Source organism: Chrysemys picta, chromosome 12 (genome assembly GCF_011386835.1).
Source record: "Chrysemys picta bellii isolate R12L10 chromosome 12, ASM1138683v2, whole genome shotgun sequence".
In the NCBI taxonomy this organism is placed as follows: Eukaryota; Metazoa; Chordata; order Testudines; family Emydidae; genus Chrysemys; species Chrysemys picta.
In genome coordinates, this window is record NC_088802.1 from 27,795,032 (window position 1) to 27,812,202 (window position 17,171).

At 46.3% G+C, this 17,171-nt stretch overlaps 1 protein-coding gene across 1 annotated transcript; it reads right to left on the reverse strand.

Moving 5' to 3' along the window:
- Window positions 1-215: 215 nt before the first annotated feature.
- On the reverse strand, window positions 216-16,574 carry LOC122173003 (maestro heat-like repeat-containing protein family member 2B). The gene is made up of 8 exons (XM_065562977.1): window positions 16,455-16,574; window positions 15,965-16,044; window positions 15,345-15,480; window positions 15,093-15,176; window positions 4,044-4,167; window positions 2,469-2,578; window positions 1,647-1,806; window positions 216-488 (listed from the first exon to the last, which is right to left on the reverse strand). Exons 1-7 carry the CDS (start codon window positions 16,572-16,574, stop codon window positions 1,792-1,794), a joined length of 669 nt encoding a protein of 222 aa, XP_065419049.1. The 3' UTR covers window positions 216-488; window positions 1,647-1,791.
- Between the last annotated feature and the right edge of the window lie 597 nt (window positions 16,575-17,171).

The window sequence follows — 17,171 nt, forward strand, 5'->3', positions numbered from 1 at the left end:
CAGGAAACCAACTTCCACTGCTAATTTCCAGAGTGAGGTCAATTCAGGTGTCTAGAGAGGTAGATGTTTCCAACAATACACTCCAGTTATACCAGTAAAGATAGGTCTTTAGGATATCAAAACAGCTATTAATTAATGGAAACAGAATGACATTTAGTTTCTCTCCGCACCCCACCTTAACATGCTCTTGGACCTTTCTGCAGAAAGACCCAGGCTATTAACCTTTAGGAATTATCCCAAACTGTTTGCTGCTTAAATAAAGCCCTACATCTCCCAGTAAAGCTGTGGGATCCATGTTTCACCAAGATGAATGCAATAGGTAGCGGTATATACCTGTCCATTGGCAGATGTTCGCCGAGGAGGCTGGAGATCACTGTGTCTAGGTCACGGTGAGCTAAAATGGACACCGCCTCCACCAGGAACTGCCTCAAGCTGCCCTCCTGGATGGTAGGCATGTGGCTATATATTATAACCAGGATATCTGGCACCTGGAAGGAACAAAACCAGAAAGAAATGTCCCTTTTTCTTTCTCTCCATTCATTCTACAGAATCAAAACCTTTATTTAGCCATTTAGCCAGTTGTTGCTTTTTTAGAAATTCTTCACTTCAAGAAACAAATGTTCAAATATGTCTGCATAAATTTAACCCACAAAAATTGCCCACACTTGGCTGTAAAAACTAACACTGACACACACATATACATACCAGGTAATTTAATGTGGTGGTGCCCAGCTATGCATTAAATAAACCAGTTCGCATGCACAAAAGAAGGCTTTGCTTGCTCACATTTTGCAGGTGTGATTTAAGCAGCCAAATCTGACCATTTGCCTCGAAGAATGCGGAGTTCATAAACAACGACAAAATATGCAAGTGCTTTAAACACAGTGTGCAAATGCCTGGGACTGTGAACAGTTGATGACCTCTCATATTCACTCCTAGCCCTTCACATCTTCAAAACACTGTGCAAACATGGCAGTTCTGCTGCGAGGGTTCCCTGTCCTGAGACCTTTCACCAGCCTTGTTAGAAGATTTGTGGAGTGCTCCTTTCATCTAGCCCTAACGCACTGGGCTCCAGAATAAGGCATATAAATAGTGGATCCCAAAGACACTATAGTTTTCTCCCTCCCTCCCCCCTTCTATTCTTAAAGGGTATGTCTACACAGCAAAAAAAATCCCACAGCAGTGTAAAAGTGTAGCTGTTCCTGGTTGGGCTGGAGCCCAGGCTCTGAAACCTGGCAAGAGGGTGGGTCTCAGATCCCAGGCTCCAGATTGACTGGGAATGACTACAGTGCTATTTTTATCCAGGTAGCCCTTAGCCATAGGCCTCCTAATAACTGGATGATTCCAAGTGCCAGTCATTCTGTCTTGTTGTATTTTCCCCAGAGTCTGTTTTTTCAAGCCTTTCTTGGCTGAATACTGTGGCAACAAGCTAGACAAATAAATGACCAACCATCTTCCTTTTCCCTTGGATTATCTCTGTCTACTGTGATTGATTCTGCCATTGCCTATCTTAGGGTAGGAACAGAGATGGAATCGACTCTATGTCTGAGGGGGAGAAACAGCAAGATTTTTGTTCATTACACATAAGGGCAAAGATCTAAAAGCCTAGAGTTTAGGCAGAAAACCTCTCCAGTTTCCCGTTTTACCTTGTCCAGCATGGCATCTCCACACTCCTTCAGGATGATCTTCATCCACAGTCCAGCTGCCGTGGCACCGGTGGGGCTGGCAGACAACATACCACACAATGTGGCCTTAATAAAATCCGTGGTCTGTTCTGAGGGAAAGTACTCACTAACAACCTAGGAACTAATCAAAAACAGGAGAGACTGCAATGATGTCTGGCTTTTTAAAAATGGAGGCCTAATATCTCTATGAAAAGATATATGCATCAACAAATTGTTAATTAGCCTCATGTCTAATGAGCCATTTGTGATTACAATTCTCTCTACAGTCTATATACGACATTTTTGTATTCTACACTAATGATATCAGGTTAGAGGCAAAGCCTCTGTTGCACAGTTAGCACATTGTACTGGATATGCAGGAGGTAAATTTCCAGTTTGTATTCTCTTATATACACTGCATCTTTTTACAACTTATAAAATGAAGTAAAGAGAGGCATGCACACAAATATAGGCTAAGGCAAACCCACAAAGTGACAGAATGAAGACTGGGTGGTTTCTCAGCTTGATGTTCCACTAACACAGTTTTTTCTCATGGATGGCTGGATAGGTACATGTGTGCGCAGCTGCGTGCGTATTTTCATGTGCGTGCAACATTCTGTGGAATCTGGTTTTTACATGGCATTCATAGCACACATCTATGAAAAGCATCTTGCTGGTTACTAGCAATGAATGCCCCGCTCCCACAGCTCACTCCAAGTACGGAAAGGCATCATAAAAGCTTAAATGTAAAATGAATAGTGCCCCGTCACTAGAACATCCGCACAAGCTTTTTGAGTCAGTTACCCTGGCCATTTTGGAAGATGCCTGAAACAGAGCCTCAGGGTCTGGAGCTGTTAGTGCTTCACGAAGACATCTCAGCTCCTCCGCCGCTGACCCCAGGTTCATGGACTGGCCTGGAGTGGAGAAAAGGAGAAAAAGTACTGTAACGATTAATGAAACTGAACCTCTATTGCATGGATATTCATACAGAAGGATCCATGTGCTATGCTGTTATCAGCATAGTGTAAAATCTTGGCCCCATCAAAGTCAATGGCAAAACTCCTGTTGACTGTAATGGAGTCAGGATTACACCCTAAATGTCTGAAAGTTAACAGTAGTGGTATGTTGTTGTGAATGATACAGGATTGAACAAGTACTGTATTCAGTTTGGAGCAGCTTTCTGGGTGTGTCTGGTTTCAGTAGCCTCTCTGCTCTCAGTATTTAAATCTAATCTCATAGTCAAGTACAAGTCATGCAGATAGATCTCAGGTTCCAATGTAGAGGTGAATCCCTCCACCAAACTCTCATTGTAAAAGAGATGGGGCTGGACAAAAACTTCGGCAGGAAACCCAGGCTCATCAGTCACTTCTAAACAATGCTGGGATTTCTATCTTGTACATGCAAAGATTGGAGTCCCTTCTTCTGTTTCTGAATCACCAACACTGTTTTTTAGGACTGATTAATAATAATTGGAAATAAGGTGACCAGATGTCCCGATTTTATAGGGATAGTTCCGATTTGGGGGGTCTTTTTCTTATATAGACTCCTACTACCCCCCCACCACCATCCCGAGTTTTCATATTTGCTGTTTGGTCACCCTAATTGGAAATGGCCTTAAACGATAACCAAGCCCTATCCCTTTACATCTAACCATTAGGTGAAAAGAATATCCTACTCTTTCACAGAGGGGAAAATGACCTACACTTACTCCAGTAGCTTTGAATGCTCATGACAGAGGGTTGCTGGAAGAACTTTTTGTTTAAAGAATTATTCCAGGAAACCCCTCCAATACAGCCAGTGGCAGGGTAAAGAGAATGAAAATGTTTAGTACCAAGGGCTTGTCTACATGGAGATAGTCAAGAAAGCTAATCCAAATTCATTTTCAAAATGCATTAGTTAAACTTCATTAAACACCTATGGGGACATACTTATTTAGAATTAAAGGGGCCTTATTTCAGGTTAGTTTAATTCATGTAATTCACTAAAATTGATAAGGGTCATTTTAATTCAGAATCAGAGCATCCACACATGTGTTTAATGCCACTTTAAATTTACACCTTTAGTTCATTTGGATTAAACTTTCCTTAGTGTCCCTGTGTAGACAAGCCCTAAGGAATTTAGCAGTTATCTACCTGTATGCAGACCATTTATTATTTGTACAGTTCCCAAAAGTGTGCTAGGCTCTTTACACATCATAATCTTCTCTTCTAATGAGGTATTTACAAGATGCCCACCATTCTGTTATCTAAGTGCCAACAGACAGGACAGAAAGAACTAGACAGGCAGAAAAATGGACATTACAACAGTGAAAGAAGGTGAAGAGTTACTTATACCTGCTAATGGTGAAGAATTACTTATACCTGCTAATGGTCTCCTCACCTTGTATACAGAGAAGGCAGCTGATACAGTCAACCACCCACTGACTGGATGTGGCCAGTGAATCACAGCTGTATGGTGCTATTCGTCCAATCAGAGATCCAAACCGATTAAAAGTTTCCTGAGTCTAATTACAAAAGAATGAAGAATGAATGTTCTCCAGCTGTACTAGCCTTCACTTGCCATCCTTATTGTTGATACCAGTCAGCTCTGTGTTTTTGGGGAACCAGGGCGCAGTATCTAGCCTGTGTGATTCAAGAAGGACACCCCTCACCCCCGTCTCTGTTTGAACCAAAACCGATCGGAGAAAAGGCTTGCAGAGAACAATGGGGAGACACACCTAGACCCCTCCTGACAAGGGTGACAAGATTAAGACGTCTCCATTTTTGCATACAGAATGAAGAACAGAGATAACTCCCCTAGCCTCATCTGCATTAAAGATGGGATAGGGATTAGCATACAGAATGAAGAACAGAGAACCGCACTGAACTCTTGGACCAGAAAAGTGGGGACGCACTGCAGCATGGGAATCCCTGCTCCAGATGCTAATGAACTTATGCCTGCACACACCCAGCTCAGCAATGATCAGAGCAATTCTAGTAATAAATCTTTGATTGATATCCCAAAATACTGAAGCAGCCTAGTTGCCTTGTGAGCTCCCTGGAAGAAAACAACACCCATAGCCAAGAGTGATCAGCTCCTATTGTCTAGCCCAGGGGTCGGCAACCTTTCAGAAGTGGTGTGCCAAGTCTTCATTTATTCACTCTCATTTAAGGTTTCACGTGCCAGTAATACATTTTAATGTTTTTAGAAGGTCTCTTTCTATAAGTCTATAATATATAACTAAACTATTGTTGTATGTAAAGTAAATAAGGTTTTTAAAATGTTTAAGAAGTTTCATTTATAATTAAATTAAAATGTAGAGCCCCTGGGACTGGTGTCCAGGACCCGGGCAGTGAGTGCCATTGAAAATCAGCTCGCGTGCTGCCTTTGGCACGTGTGCCATAGGTTCCCTACCCCTGGCCTAGCCTAAAGAAAATCCTTGAGCCATCAGTTTACCCATAAACAAATCTAGTGTTCTCCCTTGAGCCATTGTATTTTCTCTACAAAACCCCCGACCTATGCTCAAGTAAGGATTCTGATGTATAGACCTAAACTCTGCATCAGTTCCACTGGGATTCCATCTCCTGACTGATCGTGCTGGGGGCTCTTCCTGTCTCCAGCACTCAGGACCCTGAGCTACCACCATCACCTGGGAACCCCGACCAGTTCAAGCCTCATGGAGTGGGTGAGATCCATCTCTCTCTCGCTCTCTCTCTCTCTCTCTCTTTTCTTTTCTACCTCAGGTATTAACCTTTAAAATGTAACTGTTATGTTTGTTTAGCCCTCCTTGTGTAGTTATCACTATTATTCAATAAATAACTTTTATTCAATAAATAACTTTTATGGTTCAGCTGGTTGCCTCTCTCTCTCTCTCTCTCTCTCTCTCTCTGAATTTTACTCTTTTGTGTTCTTAGCTTCCCCCATTTACTCTGCAGCAATGCTTCTTGTACCTAAGCTAAAGATCTCTGTAGTGCCCCAAAATACTGTGGGGTTTGCTCATCAAGTGTGTTACTCCCAGTACAATTGTAATGTGAAAGTGTGATAGGGACGTGTTAAACTTGGGGCACATAAGGGAGGGGCAGCTGAAAGTGCTGTTCAACCCAGCCTATTGAGACCAGGGGCACATAAGGGTACCAGCTTGAAAGTGCTGCTTAACCCAGCCCACTGAATACAGGGACATATGAGGGGATCAGCTGGGGAGTGCTGATTGACTTGCTCTGCTAGTGTGTGTGTGTGCGCATCTTCATCTAGTTCTAGTTATTAGCCCTGGGGAACCTAGGTCCTGCAGGATAGCTCCATTGGGAGGGGACTTGTAGAAAGAAGGAGTAGAGCTCCATATGAACACACAAGTGACATAAGCAGCATATTAATAGAATTACAGAAAACTTCCCCTCCCCCAGAAGAGTAACCCTAATCAATGAGCCTACCCAAAATGACAGTCACATCTGATAACATTGTGCCTCTGATTCCTGTACTGAACTGGGTAATGCACATTGGAAAACCCCAATTGTACATACAAACGGATGGGGTCTAAATTAGCTGTTATCACTCAAGAAAGAGTCCTCAGAGTCATTGTGTACAGTTCTCTGAAAGCATCTGCTCAACGTGAAGTCAAAAACCATAACAACATTTTAGGAACCATTAGGAAAGGGATCGATAATAAGACAGTAAATATCATTATGCCACTATATAAATCTACAGTACCCCCACACCTTGAATACTGCGTGCAGTTTTGGTCATCTCATCTCAAAAAAGATATGTTAGAATTGGAAGAAATACAGAGAAGAGCAACAAAAATTATTAGGCGTATGGGACAACTTCTCGTACAAGGAGAGATTAAAAAGACAGGGACTTTTAAGCTTGGAAAAGAGACGACTAAGAGGGAATATGATAGAGAACTATAAAATCATGACTGGTGTAGAGAAAGTCAATAAGGAAGTGTTATTTAGCCCTTCACATAACACAGGAACAAGGGGTCACCCAATGAAATTAATAGGTAGCAGGTTTAAAACAAACAAAAGGAAGCATTTCTTCACACAATGCAGTCAACGTGTGGAACTCATTGCCAGGGAGATGTTGTGAAGGCCAAAAGTATAACTGACTTCAAAAAAGAATTAGATGAATTCACGGAGGATAGGTCCATCAATGGCTATTAGCTAACATGGTTAGGGATGCAACCCCATGATCTGGGTGTCTCTAAGGCCTGGTCTACACTAGGAGGTTATGTCGAATTTAGCAGCGTTAAATCAAATTAACCCTGCACCCGTCCACACAACAAAGCTATTTAGTTCAACATAGAGGTCTCTTAAATTCGACTTCGGTACTCCTCCCCAACGAGGGGAGTAGCGCTAAATTCGACATGGCCATGTCGAATTAGGGTAGGTGTGGATGGAAATCAACACTAATAGCTCCGGAAGCTATCCCACAGTGCACCACTCTGTTGACGCTCTGGACAGCAGTCCGAGCTCGAATGCTCTGACCAGCCACACTGGAAAAGCCCCGGGAAAATTTGAATTCCTTTTCCTGTCTGGGCAGTTTGAATCTCATTTCCTGTTTGGACATCGTGGCGAGCTCAGCAGCACTGGCAACGATGCAGAGCTCTCCAGCAGAGATGGCCATGCAATCTCAGAATAGAAAGAGGGCCCCAGCATGGACTGATCGGGAAGTCTTGGATCTGATCGCTGTGTGGGGCGATGAGTCTGTGCTTTCGGAGCTGCGATCAAAAAGACGGAATGCAAAGATCTATGAGAAGATCTCAAAAGCCATGACAGAGAGAGGATACAGCCCGGATGCAACGCAGTGCCACGTGAAAATCAAGGAGCTGAGACAAGGGTACCAGAAGACCAAAGAGGCAAACGGACGCTCCGGATCCCAGCCCCAGACATGCCGTTTCTACAAGGCACTGCATTCCATCCTAGGTGCGGCCGCCACCACTACCCCACCACTGACCGTGGACTCTGAGGATGGGATATTGTCGACGCCCGCTTCCTCGGAGATGGTAGTGGATGGGGAAGATGAGGAAGGAGATGAGGAGGACGAGGCAGTTGACAGCGCTTACAATGCTGATTTCCCAGACAGCCAGGATCTCTTCATCACCCTCACAGAGATCCCCTACCAACCGTCCCCAGGTGTTAACCCGGACCCAGAATCAGGGGAAGGATCAGCCGGTAAGTGTTTTAAACATGTAAACATTTATTTAGAACAGAACATTAATATTAACTGTGGGTTTTTCATGATTAGATTGTCCTAGGCACTTAAAGTTTTAGTCTTTGGCAGTGCAACTGCTGCAAAAAAATCAAACAATGTCCGGTTTCTCTTGATTGGTTTGCCCTAGGCGCTCTACTGTTTAGTCCTTGCCAGTGCAGCTACAGTAAAATTTGGTCTATATGTCCGGGGATAGAGCAGAAATCCTCATGGGACATCTCCATGAAGCTCTCCTGGAGGTAATTGGAAAGCCTTTGCATGAGGTTCCTTAGGAGAGCGGCCTTGTTGTGTCCTCCGTAGTATGAAACGTTTCCGCGCCAGGCTATCATCAAGTAGTCCGGTATCATTGCCTTGCACAGCATGGCAGCATAGGGCCCTGGTCTTTGCAGGCTTTCACGAAGCATGCGTTCTTTATCGCTGTCTGAAATCCTCATCAGAGTGATGTCGCTCATGGTCACCTGCTTTGAATTAGGGGAATGTTAGTATTGGGACTGCTTGCCTGTTCCTTTACAGAATTGCAATCAGCAGTTTACAGCCAGGCGGTGGAGGCGGGAGTGGGGCAGCATAGAGGGATCTTTCCCGGGGACAGCCACGAGGGGATGGGACAGGGGCACAGTTCATGCTTGCCAGATTGCTGGCAGCAGGAACTGGCCAACGCTAGGAGCATTGCTTTGAACGTGAAAGTAGGGCAGTGGTGTTATTAAAGTTTTAAGCTTCCACAAGTCTACGGCCTTACCATGTCAGCCTGCTACCCAAATTCCGCTGTCCTGTTCCGCTTCTGTGATCTGCACTGCAAGACCCCAGGGACTGAATGCGAAGGCCGAAAATTCGACCTTGTCCTGAGTGCGCATGTGATAGGTGCTATGAATGGTCTTGTTCACAGAGAAAGACTATTTTCTTTGTTCACCAAAAAATTTATCTTTCTGAGGAATTCCCATCCCACAGCTGTGACTGTCTCCCGACCTACCCGGTCATCAGACTCCCAGAGGCTGGCGCAGATTAGGCGTAGAAAGAAAAGGACACGGGACGACATGTTCTCAGAACTTATGGGCTGCTCCCGAGCCGAGGCAACCCAGCAGACCCAATGGAGGGAGAACATGTCCCAATACCAGCGAGCACACAGTGAACAGGAGGAGAGGTGGCGGCAGGAAGACCAGCAGGCGACTCAAACGCTGCTTGGACTAATGAGGGAGCAAATGGACACGCTCCGGCGCCTTGTGGATGTTCTGCAGGACTGGAGGCAGGAGGACAGAGCCCCACTGCAGTCTATCTGTAACCACTGTCCCCCGCCACAAAGTCCCATACCCCCTCACCCAAAATACCAAGAAGGAGGGGCTGCAGAGTCCATGAAAACTGTCACTCTACCCCTGCAGAGTGCTCAAGTACCAGAAGGCTGTCATTCCCCAAAATTTGAGAAGTCCTTTCCTTCCCGCCTCACCCAAGCCCCCATCCCAGTTTCATCCCCTAACTGTCTAGTTGCTAATAAAAAATACGTTTCTGTTAATTACTGTTTCCATCATGTTTTTTTAGAGGACAGTCTGTTTGAAGGGGGGGGAAGGGGGTTGGTACAGACATGGGGGCAGGTTCAGCAGCAGGTCACACACACAGTGCAGTCACTAGGCACCCTGGTCAGTCTGGGAGGTGGTTTTCATTTTCGGGGGGGGGGGGCTATGTGACTTTGTGGCGGGGGAGGGCGGTTAGAGATCTTATGCAGCGGTCCTTATCCTGGATCACAGAGCCATGCAGCAGGGGATCTGTAACCGTCCTCCCCCTGCCACAAAGTCACATAGCCCCCACACACAGAGTCCCGAACAGGAGGGGTGGCAGGCTCCGTTGAATCAGTCCACCAGTGCGGACCACTGTAGAAGCAGGAGCCTGTCATTCCTCGAGTTTAGAAGCGTCCTTTGCATCACTACACTACACCCGCTCCCCACCACAGTCTGCGTCCCAGTTTCAACACTTTACCCTGAAAACAGTAATAAAGAAAACGTTGTTCATTAACAAATTTTCAGTGATTTTATTTTTAAACGTGGGTTGGAAGGGGGTGAACGGGGTATGAAACTGGAGAGGATAGTGAACATTCACTGGGTAAAGAAACGGGGGCAGGTTCAGCTTCTCTGTAAACAAACTAAATAGTCACAGGTTACCCTGCTCAATCAGGAACCTAGCTTTCAAAGCCTCCCGGATGCACAGTGCGTCCCGCTGGGCTCTTCTAATCACACGGCTGTCTGGCTGGGCGTAATCAGCAGCCAGGCGACTTGCCTCAACCTCCCACCCCACCATAAAGATCTCCCCCTTGCTCTCACAGAGATTGTGGAGCACACAGCAAGCTGCAATAACAATGGGGATATTGGTTTCGCTGAGATCAGAGCGAGTCAGTAAGCTTCTCCATCTCCCCTTGAGACGTCCAAAAGCACACTCCACCACCATTCTGCACTTGCTCAGCCGGTAGTTGAAGAGTTCCTTTTCAGTGTCCAGGGCGCCTGTATAGGGCTTCATAAGCCAGGGCATTAGCGGGTAGGCTGGGTCCCCGAGGATCACTATAGGCATCTCCACAGCCCCAACAGTTATTTTGTGGTCCGGGAAGTAAATACCTTCCTGCAGCCGTCTAAAAAGACCAGAGTTCCTGAAAACACGAGCGTCATGAACCTTGCCCGGCCATCCGACGTTGATGTTGGTAAAACGTCCCCTATGGTCCACCAGTGCTTCCAGCACCATTGAAAAGTAGCCCTTTCGGTTAATGTACTGGCTGGCCTGGTGGTCTGGTCCCAAGATAGGGATGTGAGTTCCATCTATAGCCCCACCGCAGTTTGGGAATCCCATCGCGGCGCAGCCATCTATGATGACCTCCACGTTTCCCAGGGTCACTACCTTTGACAGCAGTACATCAACGATTGCGTTGGCTACTTGCATCACAACAACCCCCACGGTAGATTTGCCCATGCCAAAGTGGTTCGCGACTGACCGGTAGCTGTCTGGCGTTGCAAGCTTCCAGAGGGCTATGGCCACTCGCTTCTGGACAGTCAGGGCTGCTCGCATCTGGGTGTCCTTGCGCTTCAGGACAGGGGACAGCAACTCACAAAGTTCAAGGAAAGTTCCCTTCCGCATGCGAAAGTTTCTCAGCCACTGGGATTCATCCCAGACCTGCAGCACTATGCGGTCCCACCAGTCCGTGCTTGTTTCACGTGCCCAGAATCGCTGTTCCACGGCATCAACACGACCCAGTGCCACCATGATGTCCACGGCGCGGGGTTCCGTGCTTTGTGACAGGTCTGTGCCACTCTCAGACTTCATGTCCTCATCGCGCTGCCGTAGCCTCCTCGCCCGATTTCTCAGCATCTGCCTCTGGAAAATGTGGCTGATAAGGTGCGAGGTGTTGACAGCGGCCACAACTGCAGCGATGGTCGCAGCGGGCTCCATGCTCACAGTGCTGTGGCGTCCTCGGTGTCACTTAGCAGAAAAGTGCGCGAACTGATTGCCCGCCGGCGCTTTCAGGGAGGGAGGGCGGGAGTGACGGTTGGATGACGACAGTTACCCAAAACCACCCTCAACACATTTTTTTCCCCAGCAGGCATTGGGGGGCTCGACCCAGAATTCCAATGGGCAGCGGGGACTGCGGGAACTGTGGGATAGCTGCCCACAGTGCACCGCTTCCAATGTCGACGCTTGCCCCGTTAGTGTGGACTCACACAGTCGAATTACTGTCCTTAGTGTGGATACACACGTTCGACTTTGTAATATCAATTCCACATATTCGATTTAAGTGAAATCGAACTACTCTCGTAGTGTAGACATACCCTAAACCTCTGACTGCCAGAAGTTGGGGCTGGGACTGTCCAACAGGGGATGTTTTTTTTCAGAGTAGCAGCCGTGTTAGTCTGTATCCGCAAAAAGAACAGGAGTACTTGTGGCACCTTAGAGACTAACAAATTTATTAGAGCATAAGCTTTCGTGGACTACAGCCCACTTCTTCTTTCAACAGGGGATGGTTCACTTGACAATTGCCTTGTTCTGTTCATTCCCTCTTAAGCATCTGGCACCCACCACTGTCAGAAGACAGGATACTGGGCTAGATGAACCATTCTTCTGGGGGATCCAGGATAGCCATTCTTATGTTTTATGTTCTTAGCTGATTAAATAGAAATTCAGCTTTAGCATCCTGGGAGCATAAGAACCAAGAATGCATTTGTGACACTGGCAGACCAGTCGACCTGTGTATGACCCATAACTTAACAAGAGGCGCTTCTACTGTATCAAGACAGTTCACTTGCATGTGAATTTCTAAGAGATGTATTAGTCTAGCAATCATCAACTCATTCAAAAATGAACAATAGAGGCTACGTGTATTTGTCTGTGTTTATCTATACCCGGTTAGAAGTTTCACAATGTAACCAAATTAGCTTGTAGATGCTAATTCCCTTTCATGTCTTAATTGCCTTTATTATGTATGCAAGGTGTTCAGTTAACCTTAAAATCAAAGATGTAAGACACTCCAGGAAACCAATCATTTCTACATTATCTTCAGCTTAACTATCTGTGTTATAATGGAAGAACGGCTAATTACCTTATGTGAAGGAATGTAACTAGTTTACTGTGTTAATAGAATGATAATAGAAGATTATCTTCAAAGCAAAGTACAACAGGTGATCTGCATTGGGGGAAGGTCCTTCTGTGACAATTTCTGTGAGGTAGGCTTGTCAGCCTGCTAGAATAGCTATAAAAGAGAAGCTCGGGCCTGAGCCTATCATCTCTAGTCTGCTTAAACTTTGAACAGGGAAAGTGTAAGCCATAGGACAGAGATTTTCCAAATAATCATTTGGAATAACCTTGAAAGTGCATGGAAAAACTAACAGACTTTACATCTAAGCTGCCTTTGGATTCTGATCTGTTGGGATGATTCCAGAGAGACTTTTACAAATCAGCAGTTTATTCCATCACTGTTGTGATCTTGAACTATGAACATTGAAAGTCACTTGTATGGATATTGATCATTTAAACATTTGTAACTCTCTTCTTTCTTTTAACAATAAAACTTAGATTTAGTTATTAAGGACTAGCTGACAGCATGATATTTGGGAAAGACCTGAGATTCATATTGACCTGGGGATAAGCATCTGGTCCTTTATGATCAGTGAACTTCACATATGGTGAGCCAGGTTTTCAGTAACCCCTCACTATATTAGACATGGAATATCAGGGTTGGAAGGGACCTGAGGAGGTCATCTAGTCTAACCCCGTGCTCAAAGCAGGACTAATCCCCAGAGAGATTTTTACCCCACTTCCCTAAATGGCCTCCTTAAGGATTGAATTTACAATACTGGGTTTAGCAGGCCACTGCTCAAACCACTGAGCTATCCCTCCCCCTTCTTCCAAGACATGGATGTTTAGATGGGAGCCAAGATCTGGACTGCCAAAAGGGGACTGCTTTTGGCATCTTGTTAACTAGGGTGGGAGCTCTTCTGTTGTTGACTTGGTGAATCTAATTATAGAATAAACCATCAGTTTGGGGGATTGTCTGCCCTCTACTTCTTGCAGTCTGCCCGGAGTGTGGTCACAGCATTGTTGTGTAAACCTCTCTTCTGGAAGCAGGGGGATCTTAGTCACCTTGAGATCCCAGCTGCTGCCCTGGAAGCGTTTTTCATGCATTTGCGTTGAGTGTCAGATCTGATATAAGCAGGGAAGTCAGCTCAAGGAAGAGTAAGAGGCTATACTCACTGTGCTATTAACTGCCTCTTGATAGGCAGTCAGCAGCTGGGTGCTGGCCTGCAAGACCCTTTGTCTCTCCCACTCCTTCCCTGAACTGAACCATGTCCTTAGTAGTTAGGGTTACCATCCGTCCGGGTTTCCCCGGACATGTCCGGCTTTTTCAGTGTTAAATGGCCATCCGGGGGGGATTTCTAATCAAGTAGAAATGTCCGGGATTTCCCCCTTCCCCTTGTGCAGCGTGGCTGATTGGATGCCTGGCCTGATTGAAAGCCGCTTGCAGCCACTAGGGCCTCTAGCAGCCAGAGTCCCTCCCCCTCCCCCGCTCCCTCCTCCCGCACAGAGCAGCTGGGCTGTGTTTGATTCCACGTGGCGCCTGCAGCTCTCCCTCTGCCGGGTGAGCGGGGGGAGCAGGGCAGGGGCGGGGTGTGTGTGTGTAGAGGCTGCAGGGGCAGGGGGCGCAGAGGCTGCAGGGCGAGTGGGGAGCAGGGGGTGCAGAGGCTGCAGGGGCGGGGGGGTGCAGAGGCTGCAGGGTGAGGAGGAGCAGGGCAGGCAAGGGCATAGGGGCTGCGGGGCGAGTGGGGAGCAGGGAAGCACTTAGCAACCCCCAACCAAGATCAGAGCAGGAGGGGGAATGCGGGGTGCTCAGAGGAGGGGGCAGAGTTGGGGCAGGGGAATGGACAGAGTTAGTACCAGAAAATCCCTCCCAAAGGTTCCTCTTAAACAGGTTTAATTGTCACTAAAATCCCTCTCCAAAGCATCTGACCTCGGTGTAGCAAAGGAATTACAAGTCTAATGGAAGGGCCCCTTAGATATACAAGTCCAAGGGACCAGATTCACCTCTGGTGATTGAAGCCAAAGGAGTTACATGAGAGATGAATCTGGGCCCGTGTATGTGATGTCTGCTGTAGACTGTCTGATGGGACATTGTCTAGCACATTGCATGCTGTTTGATGTCTGCTGCTGTGGTCTGTTTCCTGGGCAACTTCTCCCACGTCGAGTGGCAAAATGACAGAGAGGAGCATTTCTTTTTATTAATTTGAATAAGAGCAGAGAAGTCCCCCCCAGCCCAGCTCCTTTTATAACTTCATTTTTATACTGAAGGTGCATCAAACTCCCCACCCCTCAGCTCTTCAAGATATTCTGTTCATGTCTGAGGAACAGGAAGTCTCCTCTGAATGAGTTTCCATACACAGGGCTTAACTCAATATTAATGAATTCCTCTTAGAAGAAGTGATCAGTTTCAACTGGTTCTCTTGGATTCGGCTACTGCAGTGGTGATTTTCTTGCCGGTCCAAGTAGTGTCAACTCCATTGTAAGAACTCAATCTCAATCCAGCCCTGGCATAAAATGGCATAGCTTCCATGTATTTCAATGGGGCACATGCCCACTTATCACAAGGAAGAATGTAGTGCTTTCTCCCTAAAATTAACTCCGTTGTGGAAAATTCCTCCACAACTGAAGCTTGACCCCCTAAATCTCTGACTCTTCCCTGCTGTAACACAAGAAACAATCTCCACCGCGGTTCAATGGTCTACTCACTTCAAACATTTCTTGGAACCAGTCTGCGGTTGGTTCTTCCTCCATTAGCTTGGCAAGGGCTTCCAAGGATCTCACGTACAGTGACTGAAACCAGAAGAGAAGGAGTGAGGCTCAGCACAGATCATTTGTGTGTGTGGGCCGGGGAAAGCTAACCATAACCTTGCCAGGGAGGCCATGTGTGACTGCCATCACCCAGTGCCTGCTGGGCAGAAATACAGTGGATGGTGCCAGAGGAGAATTGTTGTCACGTACCTGTATATGCAGAGCATCCTTTGCTGTCTCGCCTTCCTCTTTTGTCTTCTCCAAGGGAGAAAGGGGAAATAAACTTTTGAAACACTGATCAAGGAGCTCACGGTTTTCCTCCAAGGTCAAAGATGGTTTGAGTTTGCTGGCAGAAGAAAGAGAGAAAAGTCATGCATTAGACACAGTACCACCTCCAAGTAAAAGAGTGGGTCCAATGGTTAGAGAGTGCCCCAGTCTAGAACCCCAAATGCAAACAATCCTTCACTTTGCAGCTGAGCACCTCTTTGCACCGTTATTAAGTATTGGCTCATCTAGAAGTAAAGCTAAAGCTTCAAGTCCCCTTTTTAGAGAAACCCACAAGCTTCCTTCTCCCTGCCAGCTAGCCAGACACCTCCCTCCCCATCTGAACTCTCCTCCATTGTACTGCATGCCCCACAACCTCCAGTCTTGTGTCTTTCAAGCACAAACCTCCAAATGGACACATTCAAACCCTCAAGAACGAAAGTTCTGCTGGTGAGCAGCATGTGAGTCAAACCCTGCAGGCATCAGATTGCTCCCAACCTGACACTCATGAATTAACAAATAAGAAGTCATCACAGTGCCAGTAAATGTGGCAGAAAATAGCCTACCTCAGATGTTCAATGGCAAGAATTGCCTTGTAGCGAACTGGAGATGCCAGGGAATCCAGTGGTTCCTTTTTAATGAAGTCCTGAAATGCATTAATAGGGACATAAAAAATGGGAAATGGATTTGAAAGGCAGAGAGGTCTTCCTCTCACACCCTGAAATAGGGCCATATGCCAGACCAATAAACAGACACCGGGCTCAGCAGGCTCTCTGCCTCTGAAATGGACCGTAGGGCCATCTGCAGGCTATACGGAGGACAAAAATATAACTCACCAGACACAAGCCATTCCTTCCCATTACAGCCCACAATATGTCAGCATCCCTGCCGAGCTCAGAGTGGACCCAGCATTCGGGGTGCCATGCAGGTAGCTCATGAGACTGCAGTAGTACAGTCACAGCCAATGGATAAAATAACATCTCCCTGGAAAACCAGTCTTATTGCATTACAACAAACTCCTTTGAACTTCAGTCCTCAAAACTCCTAATCACTCACCAGCATGTAGCCAAGGAGCTCCTGTTTGTAAGAGAATTCGAACTCCTGGGAGTCTCTGGTCTCCAAGATGGCACAGCTAATCTCCGTGACATTCTGGATGAGGGTTAATTTTAGGTACATGTCCTACATAATCCAGAAGGAGAAACAAGAGGATGTGGATGAGAAACTGAGAGGAGAACCAGAGTCTAGAAGATAAAGATCAGGAATTAAATCTAGCCTCAGGAAAGGAGAGAGGTGTCCGCAGACCCCAGAAGGCAGAGGACCCCAGCTCTGCACCCACCTCAGAAGAAAAGAAAACCCAGGTTCATCAAATAAATCCAGGTCCACTTACACCAGGGCAGCCAGGACTCCTGCTTGATGTAGCAAGGAAATCAAGCTCTGTGCAATTTAAACAAGCAACTTGTGTATAGAAAATGCAAGACCTGAGAGCAGATTATTTAGAATTTACCTTGTTCATAACAGTGATGCCCAGCACCTGAAAAACAAAATGCAAAACAGCTCTTAGCAATGTATGTCCAACATAACACACATCCTCAAAATGTCCTGGCTGGTGAATATGGAGCAGAGAGAAATCACTATTGTTAAATCTTCCAAAAGGCAGGAAATGTATCCAGAGGGGGTGTTTTGCAGAGGTCAATATCAGGGGCCACACTACATAATATTTGCATTTGTGAACTACTAGAAGATATCAGTTTGGTTCAACTGTTTTTGACAATG